The sequence below is a fragment of the Salarias fasciatus genome, chromosome 8, assembly GCF_902148845.1.
Source record: "Salarias fasciatus chromosome 8, fSalaFa1.1, whole genome shotgun sequence".
NCBI classification, from domain to species: Eukaryota; Metazoa; Chordata; class Actinopteri; order Blenniiformes; family Blenniidae; genus Salarias; species Salarias fasciatus.
In genome coordinates, this window is record NC_043752.1 from 2,052,918 (window position 1) to 2,074,579 (window position 21,662).

At 48.3% G+C, this 21,662-nt stretch overlaps 2 protein-coding genes across 2 annotated transcripts; one reads left to right on the forward strand and one right to left on the reverse strand.

Moving 5' to 3' along the window:
• Positions 1 to 2: 2 nt before the first annotated feature.
• LOC115393185 (neurabin-2-like) lies at positions 3 to 15,675 on the reverse strand. The gene is made up of 11 exons (XM_030098045.1): positions 15,582 to 15,675; positions 13,942 to 15,324; positions 5,626 to 5,758; positions 4,725 to 4,845; positions 4,529 to 4,633; positions 3,274 to 3,406; positions 2,411 to 2,563; positions 2,281 to 2,334; positions 1,981 to 2,210; positions 1,801 to 1,897; positions 3 to 1,275 (listed from the first exon to the last, which is right to left on the reverse strand). Exons 2-11 carry the CDS (start codon positions 15,274 to 15,276, stop codon positions 1,225 to 1,227), a joined length of 2,412 nt encoding a protein of 803 aa, XP_029953905.1. The 5' UTR covers positions 15,277 to 15,324; positions 15,582 to 15,675; the 3' UTR covers positions 3 to 1,224.
• A 1,541-nt stretch (positions 15,676 to 17,216) lies between these two features.
• sgca (sarcoglycan, alpha) lies at positions 17,217 to 21,347 on the forward strand. The gene is made up of 12 exons (XM_030098046.1): positions 17,217 to 17,431; positions 17,994 to 18,149; positions 18,361 to 18,489; positions 18,567 to 18,718; positions 19,705 to 19,771; positions 19,844 to 20,042; positions 20,148 to 20,316; positions 20,404 to 20,612; positions 20,699 to 20,725; positions 20,810 to 20,989; positions 21,122 to 21,148; positions 21,198 to 21,347. The coding sequence occupies exons 2-12, from the start codon at positions 18,113 to 18,115 to the stop codon at positions 21,250 to 21,252; spliced, it is 1,251 nt and encodes a 416-aa protein (XP_029953906.1). The 5' UTR covers positions 17,217 to 17,431; positions 17,994 to 18,112; the 3' UTR covers positions 21,253 to 21,347.
• Positions 21,348 to 21,662: the final 315 nt, after the last annotated feature.

Consider the following 21,662-nt stretch of genomic DNA (forward strand, 5'->3'; position numbering starts at 1 on the left):
ACCACTGTTGACCATTTATTCCACAAAACATACAATGCAAAGCATGTGCACTGTACAAGCCTTAATATTATGAAAATACTCATAACCATGCCCATTTTTTTCAATTAATTCATAAATTTTGTTTTTGTAGTCATCCAGATCTACGTTTTCTCTTCTTTTTTTTTTTCTCAACATGACACAGAATAACTTAAGTCTATTGGACGTTACGTTTTGCATTGCTTCTGTCAGTTTTTGTCCTTCTGTTAGCTCATAATTTCCCAACTCGACTATATTATAAATATTAAGTAAAATTCAAATATTTCAGTCCGAGCTGAACTATACAAACATACTGGTATGACCGTTGACACAAGTAGACTTTTTTTTTTCTTTTTTTTTCTTTTTTTACTTTTTTTAAAGTGTGCGTAAACTGAATCAGGTAGAAACCTGGCAGTGTTTGTCCGTGTGCAGCTGCTGGTTGGAGCTGGACGAGCTGGTCCTGCTGCTGGTAGCGTCCCAGTCGTTCCTCAGTAGTCCTCACTAAGACCGGCCCTAACCGTTCTCCGGCGTCCCTTTTCCGGGGGGGGGGGGGGCTGAGGGGCAGGGTTTGGAACCCGGAGGTGTAAAAAAAACACACAAAACACTTCTGAAAGGTAGGCAGCAGGTGGTTCTCAAGGTTACGTGATAAGATCCCTAACGGAGTGGATTCAGTCCGAGCGGATCCTCCAGGTCATCTCCACCACCTCAAATGTACAGCGACCCGCAGCGCTCGCCACTTTTATATTATGTTAAATGTTATACACATTAAAACTTTTTTTTTTTTTTTTTTTTACAAACCGAAGCAATTGTTAAAACCACACAGTTTCACATCTGTACAAAGTCAGAAAAGAAAGAAGGTCACCAAACGGAGAAAAAGGGGGGGGGGGGGGGGGGGAAAGGAGTTCGGGTTTTTTGGCAATTAAAAAAAAAAACCAAAGCAGAGAGCTCGGTCCGACACAAGTCACAAATTAGGGGATTAAATACTGAAAAAAGAAACGGGAAGAGTAACATCTAGAGCTCCACAGTCTTGTTTGTAATGAGAAAACTCTTCATGTTCTCATAAATGTTAAAAAAAAAAAACAACAGAAAGAAATAAAAGCTGTAAAAATGGGATTAGGAGGCTGAGATACAGAAAGCAGACATGAGACTCGTCCTACTGTTAGACTCCATCAGGACAGGTTTTGGATGTAAAACAGGGGAAAAAAAGGCTTATAAAGGTTCAGATTTCAGCTCCTCCACCCGACACTCCAGATCAGCCACCTGAGAGACAGAAGACGCCCCGTCACTGTGAGTTCACCCAGATTTTATCACAACAATCTGTTAATTCCAGACAATAAACCTGTATTTTACACCCAATGAACACACAATGATGGAATGATGTGCCTCAGGATCAATATGTGAAAAGAGACGGAGGATTGAAATGTCTGTAAGAAATCTCTGATTGATTCTGATTCAGATTTACGGCTCAGAAATTCGGCTTTAGCTCAGGTTTGACGTGGTTTCTTCGCTGGCAGGTTGCTCGGTTTATTGAAGTGTGTTTTGCTGTTGCGCGGTTTGGACACATGGTGGCGGTATTTGGACACGGGCTGTTTATATTAGAGGGCAAAGGTCACAGGAAGAGGAGAAAGCAGACTGTTTCTGGTGTGTGTGTTTTGCTGCATCTTACTGATGAAATGATGAATAAATGAAGTTTGGCTGATTTGAACCTCTGTTTTCAGCTTGACGCTCTGAAATGTGGCGGTGGGGGAGAGAAAGCTGCAGAAAGTGTGTGTTCATCTGCCCCACCTGCTCCTGCAGCTGCCCCGACTCCTCCTTCAGCAGCGTGGCCTCCGCCCCCACCTGAGCGCAGCGCTGCGTCTCCTTCTTCAGATACTCGATCTCCCTGCAGAGAGAGAGGAGACACCGCTGAGCTCCTCTTCCTCCTCCTCCTCCTCCTCCTCCTCCTCCGACGGGAGCTGAACCTACTTCTGCTGGTACTCCTTGATGAGCCGCTTGGCCTTGCTGTACTTGCGCTCCAGCGCCTGGTACTGCGCCTGCGTCTCCTTCAGGTGCTCGTCCACCGCCTGGCACAGGCTCTGCGCCTCCATCCAGTAGCCCTCCAGCTTCTCCATGCGCTCCTTGTTCTCCTGCAGGGTGTGCTCCAGCTGGGCCTTGTCCATCCGCCAGCGCTGCTTCTCCTGCTCGGCGTGGTGCAGCTGCAGACGGGCGGCGTTCGTCACTGCTCCCGCTCTGACGGCGGCGGCGTGGCGCCGGGGCGGGGCTTACCTTTCGCTTCAGCTGCTGGATCTCGGCCTGCGTCACGGCGTGCTTGATCTGCAGCTGCGGGGCGGAGACGTGAGGCGCGTGAGCGTCGGGCCGCGGCGGCGGGGCGCGCCCGGCCGCCCGGCGGACTCACCTCCTTGTATTTGTGGGCCAGCTTCTCGGGGTCGGCCTCCAGAGGGGACAGGTCCTCGTTCTCCGCCAGCTCGAACACCTCGATGGCGCTGGGATACGGCGGGCTGGCCTCCTCGTCCTCGTCCTCCTCCTCGTCCGTGCCGTACTCGCCGCCCTGCGGGGGGAAAGGTGATCCGTCAACGCCTGACGCACTGAAGGGGCTTTCAGAGTACTTCTAATGAAGAAGAGAAAATCTGAAATAAAATTAGCAGAGCTGGATTTATGTTATTCTATTTTTACTTTTAATCCCTACGTTTCAGTAAAATACAAGAAATTTCATTTATTTTGTTTGAATGAGGATCATTGCTGATGTTGAAACCAGGATTTATTCATTTCTTCAACGTTTAAATGTATCAACACCTCTGGACCGTGACACTGAACAGACACTAGATGGCGCTGAGCACACACAATCACACACACGCCCTCCTTCAGTTCCACCTCCTGCATGTGAGGAGCCTTCAGTCTGCTCATGAATGGATCATCTTCCTCTCTGACGATGAAGATGAAGATGAGAGCAGTTTCTGAACACACACTCCGGTTTAACGGAGTCGACGAACGAGTGACGAAGCAAAAAGCCGCATCGGGCCGCAGAAAGAGGAAAACAGTCATCCTGATCTGCCCTCATTTCAGAGCTTATTGCAGTGCGGCTTTTTGCTAGGAGTACACACACACACACACACACACACACGTTTCTACACACACACACACCACAACAAAGACGCTCACGACTATACACAATGATCCTCTGATATATTCTGTAATCCTGAAGTGTGTGTGTGTGTGTGTGTGTGTGTGTGTGTGTGTGTGTGTGTGTGTGTGTGTCACCTCCTGCTCCTCCATGTACTGGCTGTATCTCTGCTCCATCATCTCCCTCTGCCAGCGCTCCTGCTCCAGCGTCTGCTGGATCAGCTGAGCCACCTCGCTCTGCTCGCCCGGCTTCTCTCTCCCGATCACGAACCTGCCGACACGCCGGGAGCACAGAGTGTGTGTTTGTGTGTGTGTGTGTGTGTTTGTGATCATTCTGGATTACACACATCGGCGTTTTCCTCTCCTCCTGAGAGTCGTTCATTAAAGCTCTCTGCAGACGACACGCACTTCCTGTTTAGACCTGAACACACTTTCAGAATCAAATCTCACTTCTCCTTGAGCGACAGCGGCTCTGTGTGTGTGTGTGTGTGTGTGTGTGTGTGTATGTGTGTGTGTGAGAGACACACAGCCACAGACGGTTATGACTGCAGCCTTTCAATTTCTGCTGCCCTGAAGGGTAATTAAATGCTCACACACACACACACACACACACACACACACACACACACACACACACTGTCCTGCTCGGACGCTCTTTAACACTCGGTCAGCCGATTCATAATGCAGGAGCTGTCAGGGAGGCGGCCGATCGCCACAAATCACACAACACTAACAATTAGGCCAGCGGCGCCGGCCCCCGGGTTATGAACGAGCGAGGATGACGAAAGGCGCTCGGAGGAGCCGCCGCCGCCGCCAAAACGCCAGAGAGCTGCAAATAGCGCTCTGGCGTTTCAGGAGGACTGCGCTCGATCTTCTCCAGAGCGTCTGGGAAGCGAAGGCTGTAATCACGACCCGTGAGTGCGGAGTCTGGTGGCGTGCACGGGCAGGATGTGGTGGAGCGCCGTGCGCGCGCTCACTGCAGAACACATGTTCTGGTCTTACTTTCTTAATTTACTTAAAAACTGGATTAAGTGACTTTTACTGTTCTCTGATTTAGAACCTTTTTCCTTTGATTTCTTCTCTGCGTGTTGGGAAATACGAGTGGTTTTATTCACTTTCTTCATCCAATCTGACTCTCACTTTACATTTTTGCAGAGTTTATATCAGGCGTGTTCAACCTGCGGCTCTGGACCCACATGTGGCCCTTCAGCAGAACAACTGTGTACTGGGTTATGTGACTCCAGACTAATTCATTTAATGGAAACTCATGAAAATGTCTGTTTTGGTCGTAAAGGTTGCAGGTGTGAAGGCCAACTCTTGTCCTTCCCTGCAGAGAGAGGGCCTGGAAGGATCCGTGTGATTTCTCTGCGGAACAGGAAGCGGCGCCGCTTACTTGACGGTCCCTGAGGTGTTCCTGAGAACGGAGGCGGCGAAGCTCTGCGTCACACCCACCAGGCTGGTCCCGTCCACCTCCACGATCAGATCGTTCACCTGGATTCTGGAGGAGACGGTTCAGGGATCAGCGCCAGCTCCAGGTGAGCCCCGCCTTCCTCCTCCTCCTCCTCCTCCTCCTCCTCCGCTCGACTCACCGGCCGTCCCTGTGCGCCGCGCCTCCTTCTGTCACCGTCTTGACGAAGATGCCCAGTTTCTCCAGGCCCATGTCGGCCCCGGCTCCCATCCCGATGATGCTGATGCCCAGCCCGTCTCCGTCTGACAGAGAGAGGACGTCCAGCGGTCAGCAGAGACGGACTCAACGTCTCACTATGACATAAACCTTGTTAAAAAGCTTCGACGTATCACAAACACGACCAAAATCCAAAAATACAGTTTAAGACGGAAAATATTCAATTAATGTAAATTCTAGGGCGAAACGCACACTAAAGAACTTTAAAATAAGACGTCTGACCTTTGATTTCATCCTTTTGCCATTTTTACTTACACTCAGTTAAAAATAGAAAAACAAACGGAGCAACCTGACACACACCGCATGCATGTTCTCCTGTTTTTGTGTTTTCAAAACAAAAGCAAAAGAGAACAATCTGTCTACAAGGATAAAAACATGATTTCTGATGTTTTAATCCAGAATGAAAATCTGTTCCAGTCAGATTCAGCCTGAAACGCTCAGTACAGTTTGTCAAAGAGGTGCATTTAAATCAAACACGTGGTCCAGAAAAAACGATCTGTAAAATAGTTTTAGGATCTGAAATCAATCCTGAACCCTCCTGGAGGCCGTCTGAGGATCAGGGGTGAATTCTGGGAGCTTCTTTACCCACGGAGCTCAGACCTTGTGGTGAGGAGGAAGAGGAGGATGAGGATGTGACGCCTCCTTCATCCTCCTCATGGTCACAGATGCTCTCCCGTGTAACCTGCCCTGTACACAGCTCTAAATATAGCAGCTCCTCTTATATTAATGCAGCGTAACGGGGAGGGGAAGGCGCGCTGGAAGGACTGGGGGCGAAAGCAGCACTTCTGGGAGGGGGGGGGGCTCACCTTTCTCCAGCTCCACGGGGAACAGGTCCAGCCGCTCCACCCTCTTCTCCAGCTCGTACTCGGCCGACGCCGCCATCGGGTCCACGTCCTCATTGCGCCTGTCGTAGTCCTCGTTGGGGTAGGTGGCGAAAACCTGGAGGGGGGGGCCACAGACCGACGGTCAATACAGACACTATAACGCAAAATACTGTTATCATACCATGAAATACTTTATTTAGGAAAATTCCTCTCAGCATTGCTCCACACAGAATAGAGCTGAATATATATTATATTTTATAATTCGGTGATTTCAGGAGGGAAGGCCGCAGAGCGAGTTCCCTGGAGGTTCTCGGGGGTTTCGTGGGGCCGAACCCTCGGTGGGTCGGCCGGAATCAATCGCAGCTCTCATGGAGGCAGACAGAGGCCGTTTTCAGGGCTCAACTTCCCACATTCAGTCCAGTCTGACAGCGTGAGCGTTTACATAACCGCCTCCAGCATGCTAATGGAGGGCCTGCGCAGCTGCTGCACACACACACACACACACACACACACACACACACACACACACACACACTCACACAGAGTAAGCTGAATCTCTAAAAGCCTCACTTTCAGTCTTCCAAGGTGATTATGTATGCAGCACCTTGCTCGCTCCACTCGCTGCTCTCATTCAGAGCCGGACCTTCTCCTTTTCACACATTCCTTAGATTTAATTTCTAAACTTCTTCTGCTGGAACGCTCTCACACTCTCTCCTCGAGCTTTTACTCCGTGCGCCTTCTCACATCTCCGTGCATTTTTCCTCCATCTCTGGCAGAGAAAATAAAAGTGGCGTTCCGTCGCCTCGCCGCCGCTCAGCGGTTGATACAGTACGGGCCCCGTCTCCATGGCAACCACACAGTGAAGAGCCTGTCAGTCCTGACAGTCGCTCGAAAAAGGAAACAAGCCCCTCCTTCCTCTCATGTATTCGGGATCATTTGTATTTTCGTGCTTCGCTGAGCGCTGAACACACTCCTGCTTCTACTTTTAGGCTGACCGAACCCAAAGTAATGGACTCCGGTGTGAAACACTCCGCTCATCACAGGCTGGAAAACAGCAACGCAGAGCGGAACACGCCGCTCCCGGTTCAGACTGGCCTTTACTGGTTCAGCCGGCGAGACGGCACGATGCCGTCTCAGCAGATCCGGCAGAGACCTGGATCAGACCGGACAGGATGTTCACCGACTGGAGGAATGCAGCCGTTTCTGTGCAGTTGATCTTAGCTTAGCATCGAGGCTAAACAGATAAACAGAAATACAAAATGAGCATAATCACATTGTGTGATGAAAATGAAGACATTTTCACCAAAATAAATCAGTTACTGCAGAAAAATAAAAACTTTCTGGTGCAAAATACAGTGAAATATCCCCAAAAAAACCTCTCCTGTGACTGTTATATTGAGCATGTTTTTAAAACCTTGCCAGAATGTGAGACTAATGCTAATTTGACAGCGACGAGGCGGCTCGCTCCCTGATTTAAAGTGAGACCTCTCGGATGATGTGGATTCACATATATATGTATCTAATGTAGAAAAAAAAAAAAAAAAACAATCCCAGAGGACCTAAATAAGGCAGGAGGCAGAGAGCAGGAAGTCTAATGGCTTTTGATTTAGGTTACCTTTGTATTTAGAGGGATTAACTGAATGTGGATTACACTGTTTGCATCGTGCATAAAACAGCAGCCCTGCGGCGGCAGCGGCGGCGACGCTCTCACGTGGCCGCCTCCTTCAGATGAACGACGAAGGGCCGCAGCTGCCGGTTCAATTCCCCCACGTTTGATTTGTTTGTTTGTAACCCCGCGATGCCTCACCAGATCAAACATGTCGAACCAAACCGCCGTGGGAAAGTTCGACACATCCGGTGTCCTGAACCGGAAACCACCACTTTCTGCCTCCTCACAGACGGGGATGACCTCCGACCCCGCCGGGCGGTAGGTGAACTCCACGAGCAGTGAGCGGCTGTCTTTGGAAGACAAACATTGGGATTAAAGGCAGTGCGGCGGGGTGGGTGGGGCGGGTGGGGGTGAAGCGCTGCTCCAGTTGTGGCAGATAGTAGGTCAGAGGAGCTAACAGATGGTCAGGAAATACCGCCCCCCCCCTTCTGCTGGGACGTCCTACTAAAGCTGTGTGGGCAGCTCGCTGCAGCCACTCTCGCCCATCGGGACTGGAAAAGGCTTCGAACAGCAGCCAGAGAGTCACAGCGACCATGTGACAACGTCACAGCGGCGTGGCTCCGTCTGAACCCCCCCTCCGGCCCCACGCTCCCCCCCACAGCATCCACCGCTGCCTCTCTTTCCCTCCTCACCCCCAAAAAAACACATCTAATTCTGGCCTCGGCCGACGGGACGTGGGGAGGAGGTTTTCCACTCGCCCGGCGTTCTGCTGCAGCCACACTGCTTCCTCCTGTCGCTTCGACCGGTCGACGCTCTGAAGTCCGACCACACGACGCTCTGCACGCGCAAAACAGATGCGACGTTGCACACAGGCGCTGAGGAAGCTGACCCAGGAACAGGAAGCACTGAAGATCGAAGCTGAATAACACATACTGTCTGTTTAGCTTCATGATTGTATAGAACATTTCTCCCATTAGATCCTACAAAACAGCTTGAACATGCACATATGAAGTGTCCCAACGAGTCGACTTATCCAGTTATCCAATGGTGTTGATGGACTTTCCATGTAAAAAGAGTCGATTGTCAAACAAATTTCTGTTCGGTTCCCATAAATAACCCAGTTTCATCCAGAAAGGTAAAAAGGTGCCATAATAACCTTCAGATTTGAACTTTTCTTTGTTGTGAAACTTTAGTGTGAGCGTGCAGTTCTGTGCAGGATCTCGGTAAATCAGATGAGAGATTTAAGGTTTGAGAAAAAACTGCTGGATGCCAGCACTTTTACTTTTAACGACATTAACTGTGTTTGCCGGCCGGCCACGGTTGAACGAGTGGCAGGTAAACTGTTTCCAAATCCTCCTGAAATTGGGAGTTAATCCAGATCCAGATGTGCGGCAGGCGGACGGACGGACAGCCGTGACGCTCGTCCCCGAGCCAATAAAGTGGATATGAGTTCATCTTTCCAAAGCCTCTCTGTTTTGGCAGGACAGTCTTGGTCAGCAGTCCTGTTGGGGCTTAGCGCCGACCGGGGTGGTGGGGGGGCGAGGGCCGGGACCAGAACCAGAACAGGGTCAGAAGGTTCAACTGCACGACCTTAATTATTATGCAGCATCTGAGACATATAAACCAAGCCGGGGGTCTGAAACTCAGTGTGGTTACATGGTGTTTTTAATTCGGAATCGGTTCATTCTGAATTAAGTAATTCAGAGTTCTACTCATGAGCGTCATGTTTACATGAGAAAAACGTAGGATTAAATCCTTTCTCAGGCTAGGGTCTGCGAAGCGTTCTGATTGGACAGGATGGCCGTGACGTAACGTCTCCCGGAAGTAAAGAGCGCTTTTCTCGTCTTTCTTTCTCGATTAACTTTGACGCTCCAGCTTTGAAAATGTCCGCGTTGTTAAGCACCATTCGCTCGTTTCATTATATCCGATTCTTCTAAAACTGCCGTTAAATAAATTGTATCCATACAAGTAGAAACGCGGATTGCGGGCCGCCATCTTGGAAAATTGCGTCATCACGACGGAGCATGCGCAGAATGACCAGAATGAAGTCGCGCCTAATTAGCATATAATGCTGCTTCCAAAGGAGAATAAACCCGCCGGTCTGTGTGGATTTAAACTTAATTCTGAATAAAGTTTTCGGGCGTTTCCATGGTCATTTTAGAGCGGAATTAGGCTTCATTTGGATTTATAGAGGAATGAAAAGCTCCATGTAAACACACGGAATATGTTCTGTTAATGGAAATATGGTACAATAATACAAAAACCTTTCAATTTGAAGGTGTTCTTTGTTGTGGGACTATATTTTCACAAAATCAAACACTTATCAAAATTATCTATTCTATTGTTGTTTCTCACTGTAAGTCTAATTGAGTTGAATCTCAGTTTCTGGCCTCTGAGATTTCTGGAAATTCATACAAGGATGTGAATTTATCTATTTCCTAATGTACTGACTTCAATGGAGAGAAAATGTAGGTTTCCTCCATACACTAGCATATTGTGACAAATGACAGGGTCAGAAACGTATCCTCAGTCTTCCTGCATATTTAAAGCTTTAACCAAACATAAGAGAGAACAGAGTAAGAGAAGTGTGTTTGGCGGTTAACGGTTCCCACAGGAGCGCTGCTGCTGCTCATCCCACAAATGCACACTTCTTAAATATGTGGCACAATTTGAAAATATGTCACAACACAAATCTACCTTAATTACTAACAGTGTCCCTACTTGTTATATCTTGTTCATAACGTCTATAATACTTATCATGTTATAATCAGTATATATGATTATAAATCAGTGCAATAACTAAAATGCAAACATAACAAATAAATCTGGTGAAAATGACACTGAGTTTTGAGAAGAGGAGATATTCAACTAAAATGCTGTGCAGCTGAATGTGTGAGACGCTCTGCTTTACTTGGTTTACTTTAACCTGACAGTGTTTGCATTAAATCTGCAGGGAAGATGAAATTCATCTCGACCTCCTCCTCGGCAAATCCCACCTTTCCATTTCCAATATTTGTCTTCATTTCATTTGATTTTACACAATTTTATTGATGTAGGTCCTTTTAGATCAGGGGTGTAAAAACATGAGGTCCGAGGGCCGAAAGTTGATTCTGCCCTCAGGCTGCTGGACGTTAAGTGTATTGATGAACTGATCTGTCTTTGGTGTTTGCAGCTCGTTCTGGTGAAGGCATGGTTACGACAGAAACACTCGCGTTCAGGAAGGAACACCAACTGTTCATTCAGTTGCATCACATGATATCAGGAAGAACTGAGTTCACTTTAAAGCTCGGCGCACCTCTGTCTCGCTGGCTGACCGCTAAGGTGCAGTTTGAGGTAAAAGCCGCAGTTTCTCCTCTGAAAGTGATCAAAAATTCAACAGTTTCAGCTCACGGTGACGTGAGGACAGTCGGTGTTTGTGGTAATAACACACCGAGAAAGAAAATCATAGGTGTCTGTGAGCTGGCTGCCAGCACTCAAGCAGTGTGTGTGAGTGTGTGTTCGTGGCAAAGGGGGGTAGAAGAAGTGTAAGTGATGAGTGAGCAAGGTGATTCTGCCGCATGAAAAATAAATCAGATTATTTCTGGTTTGGAGGGAACAGAGCGCAAATCCAGCAGAGATTACGTTTTTTTTTTTTTTTCTTTCTTTTTTTGGAGGAGGGACGGTTTTATCACGAAAAGCTCTCCTTCCACAATGGGGTAAATAATTAAAAATCACAACATGCCACGAGGCACCATTACGAACGACACCAGGACGAAGCCAAAACAAACAAGCGAAAGGACTAAATAAGACATGAGAGGCGGCTTCCTGCGCTCGACGAGGAGGCAGGCTGAGGGAACGCAGGACGTCTGCGACCAGAACAATGCCGCTGCTATTTTTACTGACAGCGGCACGACGACAGAAGAGCGCGTCGGGAGCAGCAAAAACAAAAGAGCGCGGTGTCAACTCCACCCAGAGACAGACAGAGGAGCTCCACTGCAGCAAGCCTCAGCTGTGGTCGAAATGTTGCTCAGAGGCGAAATATGCACTAAAAATGGACACTTCCTGTTTGGGAAAAGCAAAAAGAGACTGTGTGCAACTTCAGAGCGTCCACAGATACAGTGGCATGACATTTGAGCTGCATAATGACGCCCCTCCCGTTTGACCTCGAGCCCCCCTCCACCCCTCCTTTCACTCTCATCCACTCCATCCATCTCCATAACAAAGGCCTCACTGATGCTGAGCGACGGCGCTCCGGAGGAGCTGCTCTCAGACCCAGCTCCATCACAGCAGATGAACTGTGACGGAACAGCACGGCGTTTCCTCCTCGTTTCCACCTCGCGAGGATAAAATCACGCGTTCTTCGTGTTGTTCCTGTTTGACATCGATCCTAAACTGACGATGAAAACTCAAAAATGATGCATTTTCACTGGAAACATTGTCGTGCCAACAGGTCCTTAAAGTTTGCACAGCTGTTGCATAACTTACCTAAAGCGACATTAGTGCTGTTGAATAAAGTACCAACGGGCGGTGATTCACTGCACTCATCCAGACACCGCTGTAAACCACACCGATCTGAGCTTTATTTAGTCTCAGTGTGAATAATGTGTCGCTCACGAACACGTTCACCTCAGAACATGCTTTAATCAGGATCCTACGTGAGGTATTTCTGTTTTATCTGCACTTTTGTGACTTAATATTCTTGTTTTTCCATATTGCAAAACCCTGTGCCGTGCAGTTACTTTAAACTAAGAATGTAAATATTTATTGAAAACACTGGTTGTGTGATTTAATGCAGGAGGAATACAGCCGTCAGAGGGATCTGGGCCATTGTACCGTTAATCCTACCTAACCTTAACTCTGTCATGTTTCAACCAGGAAAAACAGTTTCACGCTAAGATTAGCAGTTAACTGCTGCACTAAACACATTCTGCCTTTTAATCTTTTTAAAAATCAAGGTTTTTGATGAGTATTTAAATTATAGCGATCCACTGTTTTGAAGTCTAATCTTATGAGAAGAAAATATAGAATTAACATAGGTGATAACTCAGTTGTTTTATTGTCCGCTTTACTGTTATTTCAAATTGTAACCCATTATTTAATTATTGTATTCAACTACGACTTGTTTTTTCATATCAACAGGTCTTAACCTCAGAATATTCAACATGTTGTCACAATAAGCTAAAACGTATCGAGTGTCAAAAGGGTTTTAACCCCATATAATCAAAATTATATCCGCTGATGTGTGTAATTTTTCAGATTTTTGCTAAACATGAAATTGATATAATCTCAAACAATCATCAGAATAAGACAAGATGGCAGTTATAATAGGTTAGGGGGGTTTTTTGTGCTTAAATTGAGAAGGTCAAAACCTGGCTTCTTCTTGGTTTTCAGTATCGGGGCGTCACAATCCTTCTGACGCTCTGGGTTTCAGGCAGAAGGCGTCAGAAACGTTAACGGGGGCGAGAACTGGCCTGTGGGGTAGTTTCATTCCAAAAACAAACAACAGCCCCCACTAGTGGCCCAACATGCTCACTGACAGACATCATTTAGAAACATTACCGTGTAAACGCCAAACGTTTCTGGAACGATAGCAGGCATTTTTTTTTTAAGAAAATGTGAAATATTGTTAATATTCACTGAAGGAATGAGAAGGTATTTTCCATCTGAAGCTGTCAAACTGTGATTTTGAAGTGTTATTTTGCTCTATTTATCGTCGGTATCTGTCATAACTCTGAGAGAGCGCTTTCAGGAGTTTTTGCTGGAATGCTTTTTGAGCATCCTGCCTTATTTTTAGCTCTGGATGTTGAATTGTCGAACGGCGTCACCAAAGCGCTTGTGGGCGATGTGCAGGAAATAAAAGGGAGCCGTGGCAGCTTGAGTCTGGACTCTCTGGATGTGGGACAGGAGCTGGAAGAGCTTTCAGGGAGATGTGTGTGATGCCCGGTGTCGGGGCTGGAGGCAGAGCGGCGGCGGCGCTGAGCTGGAGAGGATCTGATGCTCTCCTCCGGATCATTACACAAGCCCCAGACTCTTCACATCCCCTCCTCCTCCTCCTCCTCCTCCTCGCCTTCGTCTGTCCTGTTCTCTTATCTCCCCGGCCCGGGAGGAGATCACAGTCGTGTCACACTTCCTCTGTCGTTCTCTCACACACACACACACACACAAACACACGCCATCCCTCACCCATGCACTGCCTGCTGGCCTTTCATTTTCTGAAGCAGAGAATCCACGGCTCTCAAACCGGGGATCATCACGCAGGCTGCGTTGTGATTTTTTTATCTTTTGTCCCTCCACCCCCTGCAGTTATTTACAGAAGCAGCCCCCACAGCGTTCTCAGATAAGCATCTACGCCGTGTCAGCCGCACAGAGGAATGCAGGAGCATCCATTAGCAGGAGGCTAACTGGGAGGGAAGGGGGGAGGAGGGGGGGGCACGGCAGTGTGCAAAGCCTTCTGTTAAAGCTGGGTAAAATCAAAATGTCAGCATGAGTCTGACACCGGCACAAGCTGACGGAGTTCATTAGCAGAAAGCTGACAGTCGCACCACCTCCGACTGCAGCCGGGATAAGCTTGAAGGTCACGTTCAGCCTCCAAACGCAGAACGGGAAACAGAAAGGACTGATGCCTAATCGGTATTCAGGAGCCACACCTCTGCACGGTTATCAAGGCGGCGTTTCCAGACGCACCCTCTCGAGGTGTTCCCGTGCCTCACCTTGATGGGCTCTGCACTGAAGCGGATCTTCCTGGAAGGGGGCGGGTCCTCCTCCGCGGGCAGCGCGGCGATCTCCACGCAGCTGGACTCGGGCTCGTAGCGGTCGTCCTCCTCGTCCTCCTCCTCCTCCTCGTCCTTCTGGCTCCCTCCGAAGTCGTCGCCCACCGCGCTGTAGGTACTGATATCCACAGAGTCTCGGCCCGACAGGTCGTCTCTGAGCGTCCTGTCGTCCTCGTCCTCGGCGTCCTTCTCGCCGCCCTGTGGAGAGCCTTGCTTCTGGGCGGCCGAGTCGCCGTTCTCCACCGAGATGCGGATGTGCTCCTGCTGCGTTGTGCTTCTGGGCTCCTTGGTCCCATAATACTCTTCGGGTTGGACCTCGGCTTTGGCCTCGACGCCCGCATCCGAGACAGTCTTTTCTGTTTTCTGGTTGGACTCTCCGACATTACTGGAGAGTCCAGAGGAGAGCAGGACACCCTGATCCCCGTTGATGCTTTCGGATGGGGGGGTCCCCCTCCCCCGGGGACCCTTCTGATTGCTCATCTCTTCATCCTGGTGGCCCGACGCGAAGGCACTGACCCTCTTGGTGATTATCTTGGAGTTCAACACCCCCACCTTGGCGCTGACGCCCCGGGAGGGCAGCGGCGGCGTGGAGGACAGCCGGTGGAGGTTGTTCCGGAGCTCGGCCGCCCTCTCGAAGACGGCGCTGAGCTGGCTGACCGTCGGGGACACGGCCTCGCTGGTGTCCAGGCTGTCCAGGGACTCGGTGCTGCCGTTGAAGCGGGCCACCACGTCCAGCCGGCCGTCCTGGAAGCCGGAGGCCTTGTCGGTCTTCAGCAGCACCCTGGTGGTGCTCAGCTTCTCCTGCTGCTGCCGCTCCTGCTGCTGCTCGAAGATGCGGCGCGTCTCCTGCAGCTTGGAGTAGCTGGGCGACGAGGCCCGCTGGTGGCCGTTCTCGGCCTTGGGGTCGAACTTGCTGACCCGCTCGGACACCGTGGACCCCAGCTTGAGCAGCGCGCTGTGGTCCACGTTCTCGTTCAGGCTGCCGGCTCTGGGCAGGGACAGGCGCACCGACTTGTCCCCGGTCCTGGCCGCGTCCTCCCCCTCCGCCTCGGCCGGGGACGTGGTCTGCATCTGCTGGAACATGTTCTTGATCCGGTGCACGTTGGAGCCGTACCTGCGGCCCCGGGGCCCCTCCTGCACGTCCCCGTTGGCGGCATTGTCTTTGACGGGCTTCAGGGCCTGCATCCCCGCCTCGTACGCGTTCCTGTGCGGGGATGGGCTCCGGAGCGTGGAGCCGGAGCCGGTGCTCTTGGATGTGGATTCGGTCTTCATCATGGTCGGTCAGGCGTCGCGACGGATGCTCAGCGGCGGCATGTCTGCTTTTCCCGAACCGGCGCTATCCCGGCAGGCGGAGCGCAACAACAACAAAAATAAGAAAAAAAAAAAAAAAAAAAAGCAGCAGATCGCATTAAAGGCCCGCCTGCTGCATCCGCTGCAAAGCTCGTCTGGTGCGGCGGAGAGAGTCAGCGGCACGATGCATCTGTCATGAGCGCGCTGCAAAGCTCCAAAGACGCGGACCTCGCCCGTGCGCGTCCCTCCCCGGCGCTCATTGAGGAAACAGGCGGATTTAGCGCAGATTGCTGACGATTAATCCCTTTTTCCAGGCAGCATCATTTTCATCTCCTCGTTCTGGGAGCTGCAGATTTCTGGTCCTCCGCTCCGTATCGCGGCGGACGCTGCTGCTGCTGCGGCTGCACGGAGCCGCGAGCCCCGGGTCCTAGTGCCCGCCCGCCGCCTGGCTCAACGGCGGCGGCAGCGCCAACATCTGCGATCAGCGCAGATGTTTCTATTTCTGAGGCGATTCTCACAGCTCGCATTTCCGATTCTTGCATTTTTCTGTTTCTTTCACACATTTCCGTCTCAGCCTCAGATCAAAGCAAGGCAAAAATAAATCAGGAGCATTTCTGAGTTCAGCTCCATGACTGAAAAGGAACCAGAAGAAGAAAATCTTATGATACCTGCCCATGTTTTTAACATACATACACAGATAGATAATCTATTAGTCAATTATCAGCACTAAATAGCACGAAGAATCATCTTCATGCACATATTTACAATCTACATGACAGCCATGTTCATCAAGTTCATTCACTCTAAATATTCTATTTGCACAGATGTTCAACCATACAATGAATTCCACAATCTGACACCACATATTGCTCTTTTCCTGACCTCCAGCACAAAAAACAACATTTCTCCACACATTCTGGTAACTCTTTACTTGTTGCTTTGTGCATAACTAATAATCTTGAAGTTTTATAAGTCTTGAAACTGTGTGCTCTCTTTGATCCGCTTTGTGAATAATTCTTACTTCTCTGTGAAATAAACATCCCTCATTTTGTTTCTTATCTGCAATAATCACATCCCTCATTTAATTTTCTGATCTAATATAATCACTTTCCTCATTTGTGTATCTCATCTGTGATAATCACATTCCTGATATTGTTTGGCTTTACAGCACCTTAGAAGAAATTACAATATCCTGAGAGGTCTGTCAGACAATAATCCATAAAAGAAGTTTGAATTCCGTCAGTGGATGGATCCAGTGTAGAGCAGCTGTTGGGTTTGTTGTAGATGATGCAGCAGCCTCACTTGCAAAAGAAGCAAAAGAAAAAAAGCTTTATTTCAGAGGAGGGTAGCTCCATGGTGTCATGGAAAACTCCTGAAATTAAAGAAATCAGCTTGAAAACGGGAGAAGAAATGGCATCAACTCCATCAAGCATGTCATGCGGCCTGGAGAGAATGTTAATATTGCTTGAAACAATCTATAACTAGCATTCTGTTCACAAGTGTGTGTGTGTGTGTGTGTGTGTGTGTGTGTGTGTGTGTGTGTGTGTGTGTGTGATCTTTAACTGTTTTTTTTCTCAAAAGTCAAAAGGAATATCACATTTATTTATTTATTTATTTATTTATTTATTTATTTATTTATTTATGCAGCTCTAGCCACCTCCCGTAGGGCTGTACTGATAACAATAAATGTTAATGTAAAAAATATAATCCATTGAGTGAGGACTAAGCTGTGGATACACGGCGGGCTCGAGGACCCAGCGGCGCCTAATGACGTCAAACCCCGCCGACCAATAAGACACTTCCGCTCCTCACGGGCTACTGTAGCAACTTCCTGCTTCTGCATCTCATGTACAGACTGTGAAGATTAGAAAGTAGACAAAGCATTTCCCTTTTTGAGGAGGTCAGCCTGAACCCACAGGCCGGGCTCCGTCTGCAAGGTCACAGCTGCTGCAGCCGCGGAGGGCGGAGCGCCTCACCCTGCCTCGGTGCTGGCTGTCTCCTCCTCGTACCAGAGGTTTATACTGAAGGACGAGCAGATCAGGCCTGAGCAAGGTGCAAAGGATTAGTCTGGCCTTGTCATTTTATTGTGAGCTCCATTTGCATATAAACACCTCCAGTTGAGCTAAGAGTGGAGAAAAAGGTACATTTCATTAAATCGCAAACAAAAACACAAACACCATCATATGATCTTTCTAAAATTCATGGTGAAGTGCTCTTTACCAAGTCGTGTCTGACTGTATGACTTATGGTTTGCAAGATGTGACCAGATATGGTTAATCAGATCTATTCATTTCAAACATTTAAGAATGCCCTTATATGGTTCCATTTTGTTTATCCAAGCATTAAAATAATTAAACCATGAATGGAGGCTGGACAAACACACAGTTACAATCCAAACTCAAACCCCTGCAGTCCAGGATTGGGGCCTTCCTGTGAGCTTGCATGTTCTCCCTGTGCGTCTCTGGATACTCTAATTTTCAACATTCCAGAAAGGTGTTGGGGTGAATGAGCGATTCTGAAATTACCTGTCAGTGCGAATGTGTGTTTTCCTGAGAAAAGTCCTTTAAACGTGGATATTTTACTCAGATAAATTGAATCTGAAAGCTGATGTTGACAATACAGTTAAATTATTTTAAAATCATCAGCTTAGACAGTAGTTGCACTGGAGTAGATTTTCACTGCTTTCATTTCTGTCCGATCAGCTGAGAGAGCATGAATTCCCAGACTGGGCCACCAGTCCGGATGTTATTGGGTGAGAGAGGTAAAAATAACCGTGACAGCCTCTCGCCACTTGGTCGCGTCAATCACAGGCCCAAACAAGATGGCAGGCTGCGGGAGCGGGCTCTTCTTCTTAACAGGCAAGTTTGCTGCTGAAATGATCCAGATTGAATCGGTCTGACAGCCGTCGGTGGATGTTCTATTCGATCGATAAGGCCCGCATGACTGAGGCCAAACTTTTCTGGTTGATTTCAGATTAAAACAACCGGCCGTGTGTTGAGGGACCTTCTTGTCAGATTTGAGACTCTGCCTGCTGTTCTTTCACTTCATCTGCTGGGTTTCCTCCTGCAGTTTGTGCTGCCAGCTTGTTTGGGGCCAATGCAGAGATCAAGTTCACCATTCCTGTGGGGAAGTTTTTCACGTACGAGCTGATGAGAGAGACTTTCCAGAATGACTTTGAGCCTCTGTCAAAACTTTACGGTGAGTTGGACGCCCCTGGGGGAAGGCAAAGAACACATTCTGATGGTTTTGATAATGTCTCTTGGATTTTCTTCCAGCTGGGTTCCTGTACGACGACCCCATGACTTTTAAGTGCAACCAGCAGGGTTTCCCCGACCTGCCAGAGTGGCTGCGCTTCACCCAGCGCCATCCCTACGACAACGGCTTCCTGTACGGCACGCCAACGTCTCCCGGAAAGAGCGTCATCGAGGTGGGTCACCGCCTGATGCGGACGTTCTTTCTCTTGTGTGACGTGTGTTAATTACGGTCACTTAATCACAGTTAATGCATGAATTAAAAACCTTCCAGAAACCTGAAATATGGACAGAAGAAAAAGACAAAAACACAGGATTAATCCTGAAAAATATAATATTTGAAACAAAAGTCAGCAGTCAGGACAAAAAGTAAAAAATAAAAATGAAAAGTTAAAAAAAAAAATTGAGAGGATTTTCTTTTCTAAAAATTAAATTTTAATAAATGTCTCCAAAAAGTAAAAAAAAATATATATAAAAGTTTGTTGAATGATATCCAAACTCATTTTATTCTACTTTACCCCTTGGTTTGAATTTGGAAATTTACCAACTGATTGTTTTTTTGTTTTTTGTTTTTTTTTCTGTTTTGGAGGCGTGGGGATTGATTCTGCAGTTCTGAACATTCTTCACTTCTGATTGTTTCCTTATTATCCTGATCTTTTATCCCTGTTTAATTTAATCCAGATCAACACTCATTTTGACAAGGAGCAAGTTTCATTTGTGTTTGTTTTGCTTCATTTGAAGCAGAAACTTCGTACTGTGATTTACACAGTGCAACCTGAAGGTGTAAGAAATTGCAAAAACAATTTTTTTGGGGGGGAAAAGAAAAATACCACATTGTTTTACAGAGTAAATGTAATTCCCTTGGAAACCTAAAATACGTTTTTGAAATGAGAAGAGTCACATTGCTAATGTTCATATCCTTCTTATTGTTAGATTGTAAGATAATATGAAAAAAAACACATTTAGTAAGTCTGTTGGCATGCAGTTCAATGTTATAAATTATTCAGTACATTTTTCTTTAAATTGCACATTTAATTATAGTTTGCTCCATTCTGTTAAATGCAGTAGACATGGGTAACACCATTTCTATTAGATCAGTGAATTTCCTTGAAAATGCACGAATAAGCATGAGCTGTGTGTGATTCTTTCTTTTCTTTCACAGATCTTTGCCGTGAACAAACGCAGCTATGAGACAGCCAGACACATCCTGGTGCTCAAAATCACCGCAGGTACAGTGAGAGCTGAGCGGAGCCAGCTGTGAGGCTGTGCTGCAGGTAACCAGCCGGATCATGTCTCTCCAGAGAAGATGCTGCCTTATCAGGCCGAGTTCTTCATCCAGCTGCGGGAGATCGAGAAGGTGCTGCCCCCTCCTGTCCAGGACGAGATCAAGCAGGACCTGCAGAAGCTGTGGGACACTGAAGCCCTGGAGATAGTCAACATGTCCAACGCTCTGGACCGCGGCGGCAGAGTCCCTCTTCCTCTGGCGGGGCACTTTGAGGGGTAAACAGTGTGTGTGTGTGTGTGTGTGTGTGTGTGTCTGCTTCATGCAGGGTCAGCAGCTGGGCCGTAAGTGTGTGTGTGTGTGTGTGTGTGTGTGTGTGTCAGTGTGTACGTGAAGGTGGGGTCCGAGGAGTACTTCTCCGAGTGTCTGCTGAGCGTCTTGACTCCAGAGCACCAGAGGCAGTGTGCGGCCGGGTCAAAGGTCAAGGTCCCCGGAGAATGCAACTTCTGCAACATTCCCAGCAACTGTATCACCTGGTGCAGCACGGAGCTGGTGAGCCGCGCTGCAGAGCCGCCTTCTCCTCCATTTCAAAGTCTGGATCAAACCGATCGATGGTTTCTCTCTCTCTCTCGCCGTCAGATCGACCTGACCCAGCGGGAGCCGGAGCCGCCTGCTCCCACGGTGGGCTCGGGGATTTTGGAGGCCGGAGAGGACTTCAGCCCCCCGGAGTCCCCCCCCAGCAGGGACTACTTCCCGGACTACATGGTGACGGTGATCGTGCCGCTGATCCTGGCCGTCGTGCTGTGCCTGCTGCTGGCCTACATCATGTTCGGCAGACGGGAGGGACTGTGGGTATCAGGGCAGCAGTGCGCCGCGTTGATCCAGCTGAGCAGTAAATCTGAGTCTGTTTGTTTTGTTTTGTTTCTTTTTCCAGTGCAAAACGGAACGCAAGAACGGACCAGTGAGTACACGGAGCTGCTGGATGCTTTATTTTTAATAAAGAACATAACCAACAAATTATGAAACTAATCTTTCCCGTTTCCAGGATTCAGCTGTACCACCACCAGACCATCCACGGGAACACGGATGAGCTGCGGGGAATGGCGGCGAACCGCGGCGTCCCGCCGCCGCTCTCCACGCTGCCCATGTTCAACAGCCGCACCGGGCAGCGGGCGTCGCCGCTGCAGTCGGACAGTCCCAGCATCCCCCTCATCCTGGCCCAGCAGTAAGCCTCACGTGTCCATCACAGATTTCATCTCGCGGGCCCGACTGGACTCTGTGGCGATCAATTTCTGGGCCGCAGGCCGTAGGTTTGACACACAGGCTCAGACCTGATGGTGTGTTCTGTTCTCCACAGTGACCCCTACAGCGACACGCTGCCCAGGTAAACCGGACGGAGGACACACCTGCACCACGGCTTTGGCCACGGTCAGGAAGCGGGAGCAGCGATGGATTCACGGAGTGGAATTCAGTTTGTATCTGCAGTGAGACGAGATGTGTTTGGATTTCCTTTATAGTGTGCTCTGTCTCACACTCGTCTTTGAAACTCTGTTTTCTTTTGTCTTTCATCTCAAATAATAATGTTCACAACCAAAGAATCTGTGAAGGCTCTCATTTAAGTCTCCGTTTCTTCACTCCTGGCTTTGTTAACTTCTGCAACGCTAAATCAAGTTAAAAAAACAAAAAACAAGCCAGTTTAAAGAACATGAAGACACTAGTACAGACACTTTTCTTCACACAGTAAAAATCATAAAAAAGATAAGAACAGATAAAAGAAAATCTACTGAAGTAGAGTAACAAAGTGCAGTTTTTTCCCCTTTACCTGTGACATGGACTTTATGCTTTGACCCCAAAGCAGTTCTCTGATTTTATCACAATCTTTTTTTTAAAGGTCTGGG

Bases quoted from the DNA above. Each gene is read 5' to 3' on its own strand.
- LOC115393185 (XM_030098045.1), bottom strand. From the start codon at position 15,276: ATGATGAAGACCGAATCCACATCCAAGAGCACCGGCTCCGGCTCCACG. The intron at 2,564-3,273 runs GTGACACACACA...TTCCCCCCGCAG, and splicing joins AGTACATGGAGGAGCAGGAG to GGCGGCGAGTACGGCACGGA. The intron at 2,211-2,280 runs GTAAGCCCCGCC...GCCCGTCTGCAG, and splicing joins TCCAGCAGCTGAAGCGAAAG to CTGCACCACGCCGAGCAGGA.
- sgca (XM_030098046.1), top strand. From the start codon at position 18,113: ATGGCAGGCTGCGGGAGCGGGCTCTTCTTCTTAACAG. The intron at 18,150-18,360 runs GCAAGTTTGCTG...TTCCTCCTGCAG, and splicing joins CGGGCTCTTCTTCTTAACAG to TTTGTGCTGCCAGCTTGTTT. The intron at 21,149-21,197 runs GTAAACCGGACG...GGCCACGGTCAG, and splicing joins TACAGCGACACGCTGCCCAG to GAAGCGGGAGCAGCGATGGA.